Here is a 17,744-nt window from a genome sequence, read left to right on the forward strand (position 1 = left end):
TGGAATGGAATGGCATGGAATGGAATGGCCACAGCGGTGTTCTGAGGAAAGGAGTTTGTATCCAGAATGCGAAGGGTCTGCAGATACCTTCTCAGCCCGCCTTCCTGGCTCCTGCAATCTGCAGGTCTTCTATGGAAGGCAGACTTGTTCCGCTCAAAGGTTATGCTCGTTCTGAAACAGGCCTGCTTTTCCTCTACGAAAGGTTTTTCCAGAGTCAACAATTGGGAGCCGGCACAATGTGCAGATGCTAAGCCATATTTATCCTTGCAGATATTATTTCCCCTGCCAGAGATGGCTGGCAGTGGAAGAAGATGACGGTCAGATTGCCAGGGAGCTGGTTCCAGTGGCCGAAGCATTCGTGATGAAGGATTCGGAGAACGCAGGCTCTGTTGCAACCCTCGGCCTGGAACAGAAAGGTTTGCTACTGTCCATCGGTATGGTGTAGAAGAAACTGAGCCTATGAATAGTGTTGGGCGAACCCAACAAAGTTCGGGTTCGGGTTCGGCACCCAAATTTTTAAAAAAAGTTCGGAACTTTTGCCGAACTTTTGAGTTCAGGGCTCGGGAAAGCGCCAGGAAGCACCACCACTCAGCTGTCACCTTCCGGAACAGCCGAGGTGCTTCCCGGCACTCTCCCAAACCCGAACCTGAACTTTTGCCGAACTTCCAGGTTCGGCATTCGGGAGACCGCCAAGAAGCACCCTGGCTGTTTCTGAAGGTGACAGCTGGGTGGCGGCGCTTTCCAGAACAGCCGGGGAGCTGTCGGCCGGTCGGAAGGCGTAAAAGGAGGTGGGGAATCCCACGAGGGGATTCCAGGGGCGGAGCTTTGATGTCACTGAGACGTCCTTCCTGGAGTCCCCGTTTCAGCCATGTTTATTTTTACGTGAAAGGACCGCCCTTTGCTTGCAGCGCCCCTGCAGTGTCCTTTTTCATAAAAATAACAATGCTTACTTTTACGTGAAGACCTCCCTTTTAAGGAACTTGGGAATCCCTCCCACGAAGAGATTTCGGGGTGGAGCCTTGACGTCACCGGCAGGTTGCTAAGGACGCCAAGGTGGTCACTTCCTGGAATCCATGGAATCCAGGAAGTGATCACCTTGGCGTCCTTAGCAACCTGCCGGTGACATCAAAGCTCCAAACACTGAACGCGACTCCGAACTTTGCCCGAAGTTTCAAAAAATTTTGGGTTCATGTTCGGCATACTGAACACCGCAAAATTCGGTACCGACCCGAATTGTGCAGGTTCGGTTCGCCCATCACTATTCATTGCCTATTTGACCCCTATGACAATCATTAAGTGTTGTACCACATGATTCTTGACAAATGTCTCTTTTTCTTTTATGTACGCTGAGAGCATCTGCACCAAGACAAATTCCTTGTGTGTCCAATCACACTTGACCAATAAAAATTCTATTCTATTCTATTCTATTCTACTCTACCCTACTCTACTCTACTCTACTCTACTCTACTCTATTCTATTCTATTCTATTCTAAATGGACCTTCCGAAACAAGAGATTCTTCTCTTAACAGCTAATTCAACTACGTTCACCGTAAGAGTGAAAACAGGAGACAAGAAGAATGCTGGGACAGACTCCAATGTCTTCATCATCCTTTACGGAGCCAAAGATGACACAGGTAAGGGGCCAAACTCAACTTTGCAAATCATTTAGGTGGATGCAGTAGCAATAGCAATAGTAATAGCATTTAGACTTATATACCGCTTCACAGTGCTCTACAGCCCTCTCTAAGCGGTTTACAGAGTAAGCATTATTGCCCCCAACAATCTGGGTCCTCATTTTGCCCACCTTGGAAGGATGGAAGGCTGAGTCAACCTTGAGCCTACTGCAATTCGATATGCCAAACTGCTGGCAGCCGGTGATCAGCAGAAAGTAGCTTGTAGTACTGCACTCTGACCACTGTGCCACCTTGGCGTCCTTAGCAACCTGCCAGTATACATGACGTCAAAGCTCCGCCCCTGGAATCTCTTCGTGGGATTCCCTGTTCGGGTTTGGGTTCAGTTCGGGTTCGGCCAAATTTTGCGTAAAGTTCATCCGAACTTGCTGAACCCAAACACCATTGGGTTCGCCCATCACTAGTTGTGTGTCCAATCACACGTGGCCAATAAAATTCTATTCTAAAACCCAAACAGGGACAATCTACTTGAAGGCATCCAAGACTAACCGGAACAAATTTGAGCGAGATAAAATTGATGTCTTCACGGTGGAATGTGTGGACCTTGGAGATCTGAAGAAGATAAAGATCGGCCATGATAATTCAGGTAGGATGGCATGCAATTTATTTATTTGTTTGTTTGATTGATTGATTGATTTTTATGCAGCCCAACTCCCTAGGGCAGTGATAGTGAACCTATGTCACAGGTGCTACAGGTGGCACGTGGAGCCATATCTGCTGGCATGCAAGCCGTTGCCCTATCTCAGCTCCAGCACATATATGCACACTGGACAGCGGAGATGTGACTTGCATGGAGGCTCTGGGAGGGCATTTTCAGCTTCCAGAGGGGCTCCGGGGGATAGAGAGGGTGTTTTTGCCCTCCCAAGCTCCAGGGGAGCCTCTGGACCCTGGGGAGGGTGAAAAATGAGCCTCCTGGGCCCACCAGAAGTAGGGAAGTGGGTAGTTTCTGGCCTCCAGCAGGAAGGGATGGCAAGTCGTCACTCCTCCCGAAGCATTGAATTATGGGTATCAGCACTCACGCAGGCACGATAGTGTCTGCAAACATGCTTTTGGCACTCGAGGGATTTTTCACGCCTTTGACACAAACGCAAAGTGTGTGTGTGTTTCACTTCGTGGGAAGAAGGAGGGCTGTGACGTTTCTTCACAGCTGCAAGCTAAGTACTTAAGGACTGATTATTTATTTGTTTATTTATTTGTTTATTTGTTTATTTATTTGTTTATTTATTTGTTTGTTTGTTTGTTTGTTTATTTGTTTATTTGTTTATTCGTTTATTCGTTTATTCGTTTATTCGTTTATTCGTTTATTCGTTTATTCGTTTATTCGTTTATTCGTTTATTCGTTTATTCGTTTATTCGTTTATTCGTTTATTCGTTTATTCGTTTATTCGTTTATTCATTCATTCATTCATTTATTTATTTATTTATTTATTGGATTTGTATGCCGCTCCTCTCCATAGACTCGGAGGGGATTAAGGGGATTGTACAGCCTACAAGGTTGTTTTGGGGAAGAGTGCTCTTTGCAATACAAAAAGGGTGCTTTGTTTCTTTTGAATTTTGTGATAAAGGACATTGTTTTGAATTTTCAAACGTGTGTGTGTCTGAAATTTGTACCCGTGAATTTTCGGCAGGCTTCTAGCAGAGAGCCTGGCAGAACACCCGTTTGGGCAATTTTTTTTCACCTACCAGGCTTCAGAAAGACCTTTGTACATGCGCAGGGGGGTGCACATACGTGGGGGGTAAGGGAAGGGGTGTGGATATGTGCATGCATGCTAGCACACCCAAACACACCTCTTTTGGCATGCGAACCAAAAAAGGTTCACCATCACTGTCCTAAAGGCTCTAAAGAACTTATTAGAACCGGTAGGAACCGGTATAGATTAAGATACGATATGAATAGTGTTCTTTTCTTTTTTTCTTTTCCTCTCTTCTTTTTTCTTTCCTTTTTCCCTTTTTTTTCTTTTTTCTTTTCTTCCTGGGCTTTTAAAGAGACGTAAATTTGGATGTTTTCTATTGTTAAGGGCAGCTACGATAAAATGAGGGTAGGAATGTGTTTTCTAAGAACGCTAGAAAGGGACTGAAACGCGATGGCTTAGTTTGGAAAAATAGCAAATAGCCAAGAGAAATTTAGATAGCTATAGCACTTTAAATATAAATGAAAGCGAAGAACATGATCTAACATCCGGATGATAGCATTTGGAAAGGAGGTAGCACAGGATGAATGATATATACTAGAAATAATTGGATAAATAATTAGAAACATTTGATTAATTTGACTAAGAATTTGGCATTTGACATTGTATTGTATTATATTTTGATTTGAGGTATGTACATTGGAGTCTTCGGAGTATAATAATAATAACAATAATTGGAATCTCTGTAAGGTGTGAAAAACAATAAAAAATTATCCCCCCTGTTTTGTCGGGCTCTCTGGTAGAATCCTCCCAAAAATTCACAGGTACAAATTTCAGACACACACACACGTTTGAAAATTCAAAACAATGTTCTTTATAATGAAAAGTCACTTAAACCAAGCCCTCTTTTGGTATAGCAAAGAGCACTCGTCTCCAACCAAACTGGTAATTTATACAAATCCCTTATCAGTCCTGTGATACTTAGCTTGCAGCTGTGAGGTAATTCACGGTCCTTCTTCTTTCACAAAGTGAAACACACTTTGCTGTGGTTTAGTTTCAAAGCGGGGAAAAAACAACACACAAAAGGTCAAAGTCAGCAAAGCAGGCACGAAACACAACGATAAGATAATCCTCCACAATGGCCAAACCCACAGGCTGCTATTTATAGCAGCCTCACTAATTACCACAGCCCCACCCAACCACAGGTGGCCTCATTTTCTTTGATAATAATATCTCAGTAGTTGTTGCCTATGCATCGCTCTCTGCATGCGTGGCTGTATCATTAACTCTTGTTCCGAATCCAAGGAGGAGCTAGATAATTGATCTCCTTCTGAGCTGTCTGCCCCACTCTCCTCCTCCCTGTCACTCATGTCTTCTTGGTCAGAGGAGCCTTCATCTTCAGATTCTACCAGGGGCAAACCAGGCCTGCAGCATGTGGATGTCTCCACCACATCCACAGTCCTTGGGGCAGGAGCTGGGGCAGAGCTAACCACAACACCCCCCCCCCCAAAAAAAAAGAACCAGTAGGAACTCACCTCTGTTTAAGGTCCCTCCCAACTCTGTTATTCTTTGCAGGTCATTCTGAAGGGTGGTTCTTAGACTGGGTTGAGGTGGATGCTTCCTGCCTTGGACTGTGCCTGAAATTTCCTTGCGGTCGTTGGCTGGATAAATCGGAAGACGACGGAGCAATCGAAAGGGTCTTGTTTCCTGCAGAACTGCAAACGATGACTTACGTCCCATGTGAGTAGCTTGGTAGCAAGACCCACCCTGACTTAGGTCTGAAAGAAGGACAACTCCAGATAGTCCTTGACTTACAACCGATGATTTCATGGCTGTTTAAAGTTGCAATGGGAAAAAGTGACTGATGACGTTTTTCGCACACTTACGACCAGAGGTGGGGGTCTAACCTACCCTGCTCAGGTTTGCTTCCCTCCCATGCCATGTGGGTCAAAAATAACTAAGTGCTATCATTATTGGAAGATGCCTGTACTACACCCCCCCTCCCCTTTTTAATGTGCAAACTGCTTGGGTCCATCTGACATTTGATGCTTTTCTTCCATTCTTCTGAGTAAATATTAAAATTGTCATCATTGATTTAACAAGGAAGGTTGCTCTTCAACTCAAGTGTGGCCCCACATGATTGCTCCACTTAAAGAAATTCTTTGTGCTTCTAATAACAATCTAATTTTTTCATCATTACCCTTAGAGATTATTTACTTAGCTTGCAACAGGAAGAAAAAAATATCGAATGATCTGCTAACATTTCAGAAAGCTTGGTTGTTAGCAAGCTGGATAGGATGTTATAACCCAGTGATGGTGAGCCTTTTCCGCCTTGGATGCCGAAAGTGCGTGCACACACACTATCGTGCCTGCACGAGTGCCCATGCCTGTTCTGTTGGGCTCTCTGGTAGACTCCTCCCCAAAATTCACAGGTACAAATTTCAGACACACACACACATTTGAAAATTCAAAACAATGTTCTTTATAATGAAAATTCACTTAAACTAAGCCCTCTTTTGGTATAGCAAAGAGCACTCTCTCCAAACAAACTGGTAATTTATACAAGTCCCTTATCAGTTCTGTGATACTTAGCTTGCAGCTGTGAGGTAATTCAAAGTCCTTCTTTCACAAAGTGAAACATACTTTGCTCTGGTTTAGTTTCAAAGCAGGGAAAAATCAGCACACAAAAAGTCAAAGTCAGTAAAGCAGTCATGCAACACACCAAACCATCAGATAATCCTCCACAATGGCCACACCCACAGGCTGCTATTTATAGCAGCCTCACTAACACACCAAACCATCAGATAATCCTCCACAATGGCCAAACCCACAGGCTGCTATTTATAGCAGCCTCACTAATTACCACAGCCCCACCCAACCACAGGTGGCCTCATTTTCTTTGATAATAATCTCTCAGTTGTTGCTGCCTATGCATCGCTCTCCGCATGCGTGGCTGTATCATTAACTCTTGTTCTGAATCCAAGGAGGAGCTAGATAATTGATCTCCTTCTGAGCTGTCTGCCATACTCTCCTCCTCCCTGTCACTCATGTCTTCTTGGTCAGAGGAGCCTTCATCAGCAGATTCCACCGGGGGGGGGGAACAGGCCTGCAGCATGTGGATGTCTCCCCCACATCCACAGTCCTTGGGGCAGGAGCTGGGCCAGAGCTAACCACAACACATGCCCATAATTCAATGCCGGGAGATGGTGAAAATTGCCTCCCTTGCCCCCCCCCCCCGGAGGGCCGCTGGAGGCAAGAAACAGCCCATTTCCCAACTTCTGGTGGGCCCAGCAGGCCCATTTTTCAGCCTCCTGAAGTTCTGGAAGCTTTGTTTGAGCCTGAAGAAGGCAAAAATGCCCGCCCCCATCCATCCGGAGCCCCCCTGGAAGCCAAAAATGCCCTCCCAGAGCCTCTGTGTGAGCCAAAAAATCAGATGACCAGTGCACACATGCTTGCTGAAGCTGAGCTAAGGTGACAGCTCATGTGCCAGCAGATATGACTCTGTGTGCCACCTGTGGCACCCGTGCCAGAGGTTCACCATCACTGTTATAACCAGTGGTGGGCAGCAGCTGATGGGGTCAGGTGCTCCATCCCGGTAGAAAATTCCAGGACGTGCACACAGCTGTGCATCCCTGACAATACCCCTGTGTGAGATTTGGATTCTGCGCATGCACAGCAAATGAAATATTGTGTGAGGACACTTGAATGAGCGAGTTTTGGGCTATTTTTGCCAATTTTTTGCTTCTGCGCATGTGCAGAATCAAAAATATTGGTGAAAATCACTGAAATCTTGCTTGTGCGCCCTCATATGAGATTTCACTTGATGCGCATGCACAGAAGCCAAATCTTGTGCTGTCAGGCGTGCGCATGCCTGCCAGATCTGCACGCAACTGCGACGGCTTCAGTGGGCGCACTGGTAGTGCCAAAGAGGAGCAGCCCTTCACTAGTTTTAACATGTCCCAAACAGGGGTGGATTCTGGCTTACTCACTGATGGTTCGCTTCCTCATGCGCCATGGGGTGTGTGTGCCATGGGGAGCATCAGGGGGGCACCGCAGAGGCGTGCTGTAGGAGTATGCCATGCACATGTGCAGTGCTAAAAACCAAGCTTCTGCACATGTGCAGAAGCAAAAAACAGCTGCAGTAGCAAAACAGCTGCACATGCGCAGAAGCAAAAATAAGATGCCGCACAACCGAGAGAGCTGTTTTGGGGGCATGTCCAGCTGGCCATCGCTGCTGGCTTGGCAAAGAGGAGGAAATTCCAGCTACTGTCCGAACCAACAAGAACCCAACTCTGGTCCCAATTAATTGTACTTAACTCTACTGGGAACATGATTGTTTAACTGTTAACAGGATGAAGCAAACCAAAGTGAGGATTTGCGCAACTTGGATGAAATATTAAAATATTAAAATTCTGTTCTGCTATTGGAAACTACAGCTGCACCCTTCCTTTTGTTGTATAACCAGTGTGATGTGGTTTCTCCTTCCTTTGAATTATATCTATCATTTAAATATAACAAAACTAGTAGCTGGATACCTGTGCTTTGCTACAAAAAGCACGGGTATTGGGAGTTAAAGCTTGAAAATCAATGAGTCATTACGTCCTGGCCATGCCCATACCTGGTTTAAGGAAGAGGTAACATCAGAGCTTTTCAGGTGGGGAGGTGGAGTAAAATGTTTAACTCCTTAGCATGGAGTAGAATGTCTAAACTCTCAGACTGCAGACTGAATGAGTTATGTGTTGCCCATGCCCACTGGCAGTTGGAACAGAGTTCTTTTCAGGTGAGGAGGGGGAGTAGAACATCTAACTCCTTAGCATCAGATCATGTTAATAATAATACTGTATAAGAAATAACTAATGATCTGATGGTCATTTCAAAAAATCCTTTCTTAGCAAGCACCTAGAAGCCAAAAGAGAAAAATACATACTAAGTTTCACGTTTGTAGTCTTTACGGTTCTGGAGATTTCGTATTGATGTGTGAGTGGCATTTGGCACCCAAATTTTCAGCCTCTTTTAGTGAAGAAAAAGATTTGTATTTGTATTTATTAGATTTGTATGCCGCCCCTCTCCGAAGACTCCGGGCGGCTAACAACAATAAAAAAAGACAATGTAAACAAATCTAATATTAAAAATAATCTAAAAAACCCCAATTTAAAGAACCAATCATACATACAAGCATACCATGTATAAATTCTATAAACCTAGGAGGAAGGGAAAATTTCAATTCCCCCATGCCTGATGACAGAGGTGGATTTTAAGAAGCTTGCGAAAGGCAAGGAGGGTGGGGGCAACTCTGATATCTGGGGGGAGCTGGTTCCAGAGGGTTGGGGCCGCCACAGAGAAGGCTCTTCTCCTGGGTCCCGGCAAATGACATTGTTTAGTCTACAGGACCCGGAGAAGGCCAACTCTGTGGGACCTAACCGGTCGCTGGGATTTGTGCGGCAGAAGGCGGTCCCGGAGATATTCTAGTCCGGTGCCATGAAGGGCTTTATAGGACATAACCAACATTTTGAATTGTGACCGGAAACTGATCAGCAACCAATGCAGACTGTGGAGTGTTGGTGTAACATGGGCATACCTGGGGAAGGCCATGATTGCTCTTCCAGCTGCATTCTGCACGATCTGAAGTTTCCGAACACTTTTCAAAGGTAGCCCCATGTAGAGAGCATTACAGTAGTCAAGCCTCGAGGTGATGAGGGCATGAGTGACTGTGAGCAGTGAGTCCCGGTCCAGATAGGGCCGCAACTGGTGCACCAGGCGAACCTTGGCAAATGCCCCCCTCGCCACAGCTGAAAGGTGTTTCTCTAATGTGAGCTGTGGATCGAGGAGGACACCCAAGTTGCGGACCCTCTCTGAGGGGGTCAATAATTCCCCATCCAGGGTTATGGACGGACAGGTGGAATTGTCCTTGGGAGGCAGAACCCACAGCCACTCTGTCTTATCCGGGTTGAGTTTGAGTCTGTTGACACCCATCCAGATCCCAACAACCTCCAGGCACCAGCACATCACTTCCACTGCTTCGTTGAAAAATATGCGTCTTACAGTCACATAAATATGGTAAAAATAGTCCGGGTACAAATAAGCAATCAAATCAAATCATACTAGGAACCAGTCAATATAAATTGTAAGGATACAAGCAACAAAGATCAGATTTGTGTGGACAGATCAGAGCTTATCATTACTGAATCAGGATTCTCCACCCTGGTAAAATGCATTTTATTGATGATAGGTGTCATGTTGGCCAGGAAGAAAAGCAATCACATCCATCTCATGTCATCCTTTTTGTTTTATTTTCATCTGGCCAGTTGTCCCCTACGAAATTACTGTGTACACCAGTGACATTTTTGGAGCAGGTACTGACGCTGATGTCTTTATCGTCCTGTATGGGGCTGATGGCGTTTGCACTCAACAGAAATCCCTGTGTCAAAACAAGAGGGAACGAAGGATGTTCTTTAACAGGAATTCTATAAATCAGTTCATTATGGAGGTAAGGGGAAATGTGCTTTGGATACTCCCATCAATTTGGGGACCATATGGCAGAGTTTAAAGAAGGAGCAGAAGGAGTGTGGATGCTGTCAAAGTCCCTGATGAAGACGATGTCTTCAATGGGACTAAGAGCAACCCAGCCGTGTGGGGTCACTCACGAACGCGAATCCTAGAAAGAAAACTTGGACACATTGTCTCTCTGGGTGAAGTGACATGGTATAGAGCCATTTTTATTTGGGAACATAAGGAAATGGGGATAATTACACATACATGTCAAATGATACATAACTTCAAACATATCTTTGAGTTCTTCCTATCACAAAACAATTTCCTAGAAACTCTTCCTCAGAGCAGATGTTCCTCACACCTAATTTCTCTGAAGCCTTCTGCCTTATCTCAACTAATCTTCCTTAATCACCCTATCCTCCTGTGTATGCTTCAGGCAATGTAAATCTCCCCCTTTGATCCTGTCCAGAGTGGTGAAAACTTTGTTTATTGTGAGATGTTTATTGAGCCCTTTTGTTTCCTTGTTGTAATTACCAGGAATGCAGATTAGGCAAGTTTAGTGCCCTCCTATCCTGAATTATAGAATCAGGGTAAGCAGAGTATTTTTATGCTAGGGGTCCAGATATATAAATCCTATTCTAACCTTTATGCTATACTGCAACAAAGGAGCTAGAGTGCAAGAAATGGTCAGAACAGAACAGAACAGAACAATAGAATTGGAAGGGACCTTGGTGGTTTCTAGTCCAACCTCCTACTCAAGAAAGAAACCCTATACAGTACAATTCCAGAGAGGTGGTTATCTGGTTTATTCTTAAAAACCAGTCAAATCATTCCACTCGCTAATTCCTCTCACTGTTAAGGAAATTTCTGCTTAGTTCTAGGTGAGATCTCTCCTTGATTAGTATCCATTCACTGTTTCTGGTCTTGCCTTCAGGTACTTGAGTAGAGAATGTAAGAGTAGAGTAGAATAAATTAAAGTTGGTAGAAGAGTACAATAGAGTAGAGTAGAGCAGTGTTTCCCAACCTTTTTTGAGCCGCGGCACATTATTCACATTTTCAAAATCCTGGGGAACACTGAACGGGGGGGGGGGGGGGGGGCCTAAAGAAAAGTTTTGACAAAAAAATAAATCTTCCTCCATTTCGCTCTATTTCTCCCTCACTCTTTCTCTCTCTTCCTTCCTTCCCTTCTTTCTCTTTCTCCATCCCTCTTTCTTTCTTCCTCTCTCTTTTGTTCTCTTTCTCTTTCCCTCCTTCCCTCCCTATATGTCTTTCTCTCTCCCTTGCTCTCTCTGCCTCTCTTGCTATCTTTTTCATTCTCTCTCTTTTTCTCTCTCTTTCTCTCTCTCTTGCTATCTCTTTCTCTCTCTCTCTGTCTCTCTTTCTCTTTCTCTGTCTCTCTTTCTCTCTCTCTTGCTAGCTCTCTTTCTTTCTCTCTCTTTCTCTTTCTCTGTCTCTCTGTCTCTCTCTCTGCCTCTCTTGCTATGTCTCTCTTGCTCTCTCTCTCTTTCTCTCTCTTCCTTTCTTATCTGCGGAGGCCGGCGAAGGTTTTTCTTATTTTAAATGTTCCGGGTGGCAGGGGGATGCGGAGCCCGTACGCACACACCCCCGACATTCCAAATCCTGCCTCAGCTGTGAGAAGAAAAAAGCGCTCGGTGAAGGGACTGCATGCAAGAGGGGCCGGGCAGGCGTTAGCAGCCCGATGAGGAGGACGAGAAGCCGCTGCAGCCACCCCCAATCCCCCCCCCTTCCCTGGGTACCTTCCAAAGGCCCCTGGAAAAAGGCAGGAGGTAGCAACGAGGCGCGAGGACAAGCAGGCAGCTTGGCGGAGGGGAAGCGCTGACGGGCTCTCCTCCTTCCCCACCCCCGCGCTTCTCTCCCGCCCTGGCTTTTGCTTCGCCCGCAGATTTCCCCGCAGTTCAAAAGGAGGCAAGAGGTGGCCTGGACGAAATTGCGGGGAAATCATGGGGCGAAGCAAAAGCCAGGGCGGGAGAGAAGCGCGGGGGTGGGGAAGGAGGAGAGCCCGTCAGTGCTTCCCCTCCACCAAGAGGTTATTGCCGCCGCCTCTGCCTCCACTCAGGGAGCCATCGTGGTTGAGCTGAGCGAGAGGAAAAGGCGCGGTGACCATGGTGGCTCCCTGAGTGGAGGCAGAAGCGGTGGCAATAACCTCTGTGCTTTCTACGGCAGCGTGGCTGAGCTGGACGGAGGGAAGCGGCAGCTCCCACTCGAGGAACCCACGGCAACGGGCGATGGCTTGGTGGGAGGCGACGGCGGGAGACACAGGCGGTGGGAGGAGAGGGAACCAGGAAGCGACTGTGAAGCCCAAGACCATCCACAGGACGACACTCAGGCAGGGGCGCCGGCAGCGCCCCGCCCAGCTGGAGCTTCTCACAGCACACCTGGCCACGTCTCGTGGCACACTACTGTGCCGCGGCACACCGGTTGGGAAACGCTGGAGTAGAGGACTAGAAAAGTATAGTAGAAGAGTAACGTAGAGTTGAAGAGTTGAGTAGAATAGGATAGAGTAGAGTAGAATACAGTAGAGTCGAAGAGTAGAATAGAAAAGTAGAGTAGAAGAGTAAAATAGAGTTGAAGAGTAGGGTAGGGTAGGGTAGAGTAGAGTAATTGGAAGGGACTTTGAAGGTGTTCTAGTCCCACCCCCTGCTCAAATGGGAAACCCTATCGAGTCTTTTCTTAAAAACCTCCAGTGTTGTAGCATCTACAACTTCTGAAGTCAAATCATTCCACTCGCTAATCCTTCTCACTGTTAAGAAAATTTCTGCTTAGTTCTAGTTCTTAGTTCTAGGTGAGATCTCTCCTTGATTAGTATCCATCCACTGTTTCTGGTCTTGCCTTCAGGTACTTGAGTAGAGTATGTAAGAGTAGAGTAGAATAAATTAAAGTAGGTAGAAGAGTAAAATAGAATAGAGTAGAGGAGTAGACTAGAAAAGCATAGTAGAAGAGTAACGTAGAGTTGAAGAGTAGGATAGGATAGAGTAGAATACAGTAGAGTCGAAGAGTAGAATAGAAAAGTAGAGTAGAAGAGTAAAGTAGAGTTGAAGAGTAGGGTAGGGTAGGGTAGGGTAGAGTAGAGTAGTTGGAAGGGACTTTGGAGGTGTTCTAGTCGAACCCCCTGCTCAAACGGGAAACCCTATCGAGTCTTTTCTTAAAAACCTCCAATGATGAAGCATCCCCAACTTCTGAAGGCAAGCTGTTCCAATGGTTAATTTTATTTTCACTGATTCTCTCTTCTCTGTAGCAGCCCCTCAAATATTAGAAGACTGCTCTCATGTCACCTCTAGTCTTGCTTTTCACTAGACTAGACACCCCAAATTTGTAATCATTGACAAAATCCTTGATGGCAATGTTTGAGAATCTGAGCTTCATTCATTCATTCATTCATTCATTCATTCACTCATTCACTCATTCACTCATTCACTCATTCATTCATTCATTCATTTATCAAAACGTGTACAAGATAATAGGTATGGTATAAACAAAAGCAAGTAGGTATGGATAAATTTGGACAATAGGAAAGTAGGACAGGGACAGTAGGCACAATGGTGCGCTTATACACGCCCCTTACAAACCTTCGGAATGGGATGCGATTGACTGTAGACAGTCTAAGGGTAAAGTTTTTGGTATTTGAGGTGTTGTGGTTTAGCCTGAGTCAGATGAAAGACCAGCTGCATCTCTGCTGGCTCCATGCCCAGGGGAGGATGAGAGCGGAGAGGAAAGTGACGAGGAAGAAAGGCCTGGGAGCCCTGGGGAGGGGCTCTCTCAAGCCAGTACCTTGGATTCTCTAGAGTCTCTGGAGTCATTGGATGACGAAGCACAAGCTGTCATTAGTATGCGACAGAGACGCATAGATCAAAGGAGGAATCAATTGAAGAACTATTATCAGCGTTGAATGAGGAACACCAGGGGGTTGGGTGTGGTCCTCATTAGCAGGGAAGGGTTTATAAGGCAGGCAAACTCTTTCGGCAGTGTGGAGTGTTATCAGAGTGGAGTTGCTGTTATCTGCATTGTCTCAGCGTTTCTGTTCCTGGCTCATGGCCCAGCAGTCTTGAAGACCCGTGGGAGGTTTGTGCCTGTTAGCAACAGCCTCGTTTGTCATCAAGGATCCTGTGTTTTTGTATGAAAAATTGCCTTCGTGTATCTATTTGGAGTTCCAGTGTTTTCCTGATTTGTAAGGACATTTTCTGTTGGCTTCTTTTCTCTTTACCATTATAAAACTGTGTTTGGATTCTACCGGTGTGTCTGGCTTATCTTTTTGGGTTGGTCATAGCTTCCGGAGTGACCCAGACAGAACATGAGGAAGAAACCATAGAGTCAGGTAGTGCATTCCAGGCACTGATCACTCTGTTGCCGAAGTCGTATTTTTTGTAGTTGAGTTTCGAGTGGTTTACATTGAGTTTGAATTTATTTTGTGCACATGTATTGTTGCAGTTGAAGCTGAAGTATTCATTGACCAGTAGGACATTGTGGTAGGTGATTTTATGAACTACATTTAGATCAGACTGAAGACCACATAGTCTAGGTTTTCTAAGCCCATGGTGGGTGGTGGATTGCGGGACTTAGTTGTGACAGAGTTAGTGTGGTAGTTAATGTATAGGTCAGTATATCCTTGGTCTTGAAGTCTTTTAAAATCTGGAGCAGATTCGTTGTAGGATGGATAGGTCAGGCTGTGAGCAAGGTTTACTGGGATTGGTGTCATTTCTGCTAATAGAGTTTATAGTATGGATGAATTTGTGTTTGAGGGATTCATCCTTCCAAACTACTCTACAGAATTATGGGGCCACCAAACTATCTCTATACTTAAAATTGGGACCATCTCTAGTAACTTCAATGATGTCTATGGGGGAGATTGTTGGTTCAATAATTTTGCTAACCTGTAAGCTATCAGGTTCATTGGTGACATGCATCGCAAATAAGATAGTGTTATTACGTTTCTGTTCATTCTCAAGGATGTCTTTGATGAGTAAGGATATATTGTTTGGATGGTTGGTAGATATAGGTGGTTGTGCGTGTGATTGAGGTAGTGGTTTTTATTTTATTTATTTATTTTGTCAAACAATTATAGGGTGGTAATTTGTACAAATAAAACATTAGATAAGTGTTCTGTCTGGGTTTTCCCAGACCTCAACACCAACTGAAAAAAACAGCCAGACACTCTGGTAAAAGCCAAAAGTATTTTATAGCTGGAAAAAATAAGCACAAAGGAAAACCTGTCTTCACAACAGACAAGCTATAATACGTTACAGCAGGGTCCTGATGTCCAGTCAATACCATAAGCTTCTTGCTGGCACCCCCCCCCAAGGTTTCAATAGTCCAAGGCACAAACCAGGATTGTAAGCCACCAAAGTTCACAGACAGGTCTCACGAATCTCCAAGATAAAACTCCACAAGCCAGGAAGGGTGGGTCCGCCTTTTATCCTTTCCCAAGAGCACCACACCCAAACCCAGCTGTGACCTCTAATGCTGGAAATACTTAGCCAATTGAGTCCGTCTCTGATTAGCTCTCCTTTGTCGCATATCTATGATGTCTTGAGCATTTTCCCCTAAGGAATCCAGGCTGCTTGCTGGGGAGAGCTCCCCCTGGTGGGACTCTGGCTGTCCTTCTTCTTCAGCCTGGGATTCCTCTTCCTCGTCAGTCTGCACCTCCTGTTCCTCAGCCTCTCCCTCTGAGCTGGAAACCGACAGAAGGTCAGCCATTCCCGGAGGGGTCCCAGACTGAACCACAACAGATAAGTAATGATAAAAAGTAACAAAAGAAGACAATAGGACAGGGATGGTAGGCACAATGGTGTGCTTATGCATGCCCCTTACAGACCTCTTAGAAAGGGGGAGAGATCAATTGTAGATAGTCTAAGGTTAAAGGTTTTGGGATTAGGAGTAGAAACCACAGAGTCAAGTAGTGCATTCCAGGGCGTTGATTATTCTGTGGCTGAAGTCGTATTTTTTGCAGTCAAGTTTGGAGCGGTTGACAGTTAAAATAGATTTTGTGCTCATCTGTTGTTGCCATTGAAGGTGAAGTAGTTGCTAACAGGGAGGACATTTTGGTATATGATTTTATGAACTATAATTAAGTCGGAATGGAGACGACGGAGTTGTAAATTGCCTAATCCAAGAATTTCAAGTTTGGCGGAGTAAGGTAATTTGTTGTGAGAAGAGGAGCCGAAGGACTCTTCTTGTGAAATATTTCTGGACTCTCTCAATTGTGGTTGTTGAGCTTGAGCTTGAGGTATTGGTTGTGGTATCGGAATATGATTTTGAACAATTGAATTTTCACCTATCTGTGCTGTAATTCTTTTATCCAATGCTTCTAAACGTGCTTTCACGCCTGCTTCTATGGGATCCATGTTTGTTTGTTGTGTTTTTATGGTTGTTTCCAAGGATTGGAATCTATCAGGCATGGTAATTATTTTATCCAGTAATGGTAGACATGGTGGACAGAAATGAGGGAATGTGGTAGCTGTTGTTAGAAAAGAGGCTATCTGTTTGTTTATTTGTAGAAAGGTATTGTGGGCATAATTTGAGCAAATGCGGCATTTTTTGAATTCATCACCCTCTGTGATGATTTTATTACATTTATAGCATAAGTCTGCATTGGTAGAGGTGTCTTTGTTTTGTGGAGTTTTTTTGAGGTTTTTGGCGGCATGGTCAATTGTTCTGCTGCCGTGTTTCAACTGCCCATAATTACAGGGTAATTAGTCCAGGAAGACACACACCACACGATAAAAGGAAAACCCAAAAGTGTTTATAAACAGAAAAACAGAAACAGCTCCCTTTTTAAATGTCAAAGGGATTTTCTGGTACACACAAGGCACAGGTTAAATGCAGTTCAATTGCTCACCCAATAACTGGGAAATTGAGTCCAATTTGAAAGTTGAGAGAGTCCACACACAATCTTGAACAGCACAAAACCCACGATCTTGACGAAACAATGAATCAGATAAACTGCCATGAGGCTAAAACAACAGGCTGCACTTTTATCTGTAGCACTAATTACAGCAGCCCCACCCAACCACAGGTGGCCTCATTTTCTCTTGTAATAATCCTTTAGTTGTTGTCTCCTATGCATCACTCCACGCATGTGTCATTAATTCTTGTTCAGAATCCAGGGATGATACAGATGATTGATCTCCTCCTGGGCTGTCTGCCAAACTCTCCTCTTCCCTGTCACTCATGCTTCCTTGGTCAGAGGAGGCTTCGTCAGCAGATTCCATCGGGAGCAAAACAGGCCTGTGGCATGTGGATGTTTCCCCCACATCCACCTGCACATTCCTTGGGGCAGGAGCTGGGCCAGAGCTAACCACAACAGTCAATAATCAAATAGTATCTGACAAATTGATTAATGTCAGTAATCAATCAATATCTAACAATATTAATTAAACAATAATGTATATCTAACAAATTTATTAATGTGTGAATAGTTACTAGTGCTTAACCAATCAAATAGCCAACACAATTATTATTAATTAGTATATAGCTAATAAATTAATTAATCAGTGTGTGAATAGTTAATAGTACTTAACCAAATAGCCAAATAGCCAATAAATCAATAGACTACAATAATAAATTGTAGTCAATAAATCAGTGTATAAATCCTCGCATAGAAATCCAATAAATAAATAAATAAATAAATAAATAAATAAAATAAATAAATAAATAAATAATTGAAAACATACTGCTCAAAAAAATTAAAGGGAACCCTTAAACAACACAATATAACTCCAAGTAAATCAAACTTCTGTGAAATCAAACTGTCCACTTAGGAAGCAACACTGATTGACAATCAATTTCATATGTTGTCAGTACATTCAACTTTATACAGAACAAAGTATTCAATGAGAATATTTCATTCATTCAGATCTAGGGTGTGTTCTTTGAGTGTTCCCTTTGGGGTTTTTTTGAGCAGTGTATATAAAC

General features: G+C 44.4%; 1 protein-coding gene across 1 annotated transcript in view; it reads left to right on the plus strand.

The window, feature by feature from the left end:
- The window catches only part of LOC139159060 (lipoxygenase homology domain-containing protein 1-like), a 152,881-nt gene that overhangs the window by 42,727 nt on the left and 92,410 nt on the right, over positions 1-17,744 (plus strand). Inside the window, exons 12-16 of the mRNA XM_070736423.1 lie at positions 271-416; positions 1,531-1,635; positions 2,150-2,278; positions 4,899-5,063; positions 9,629-9,810. Coding sequence (XP_070592524.1) covers positions 271-416; positions 1,531-1,635; positions 2,150-2,278; positions 4,899-5,063; positions 9,629-9,810 — 727 coding nt within the window. The remainder of the gene's footprint in view (positions 1-270; positions 417-1,530; positions 1,636-2,149; positions 2,279-4,898; positions 5,064-9,628; positions 9,811-17,744) is intronic.

The sequence above is a fragment of the Erythrolamprus reginae genome, chromosome 2, assembly GCF_031021105.1.
Source record: "Erythrolamprus reginae isolate rEryReg1 chromosome 2, rEryReg1.hap1, whole genome shotgun sequence".
Lineage (NCBI taxonomy): Eukaryota > Metazoa > Chordata > Lepidosauria > Squamata > Dipsadidae > Erythrolamprus > Erythrolamprus reginae.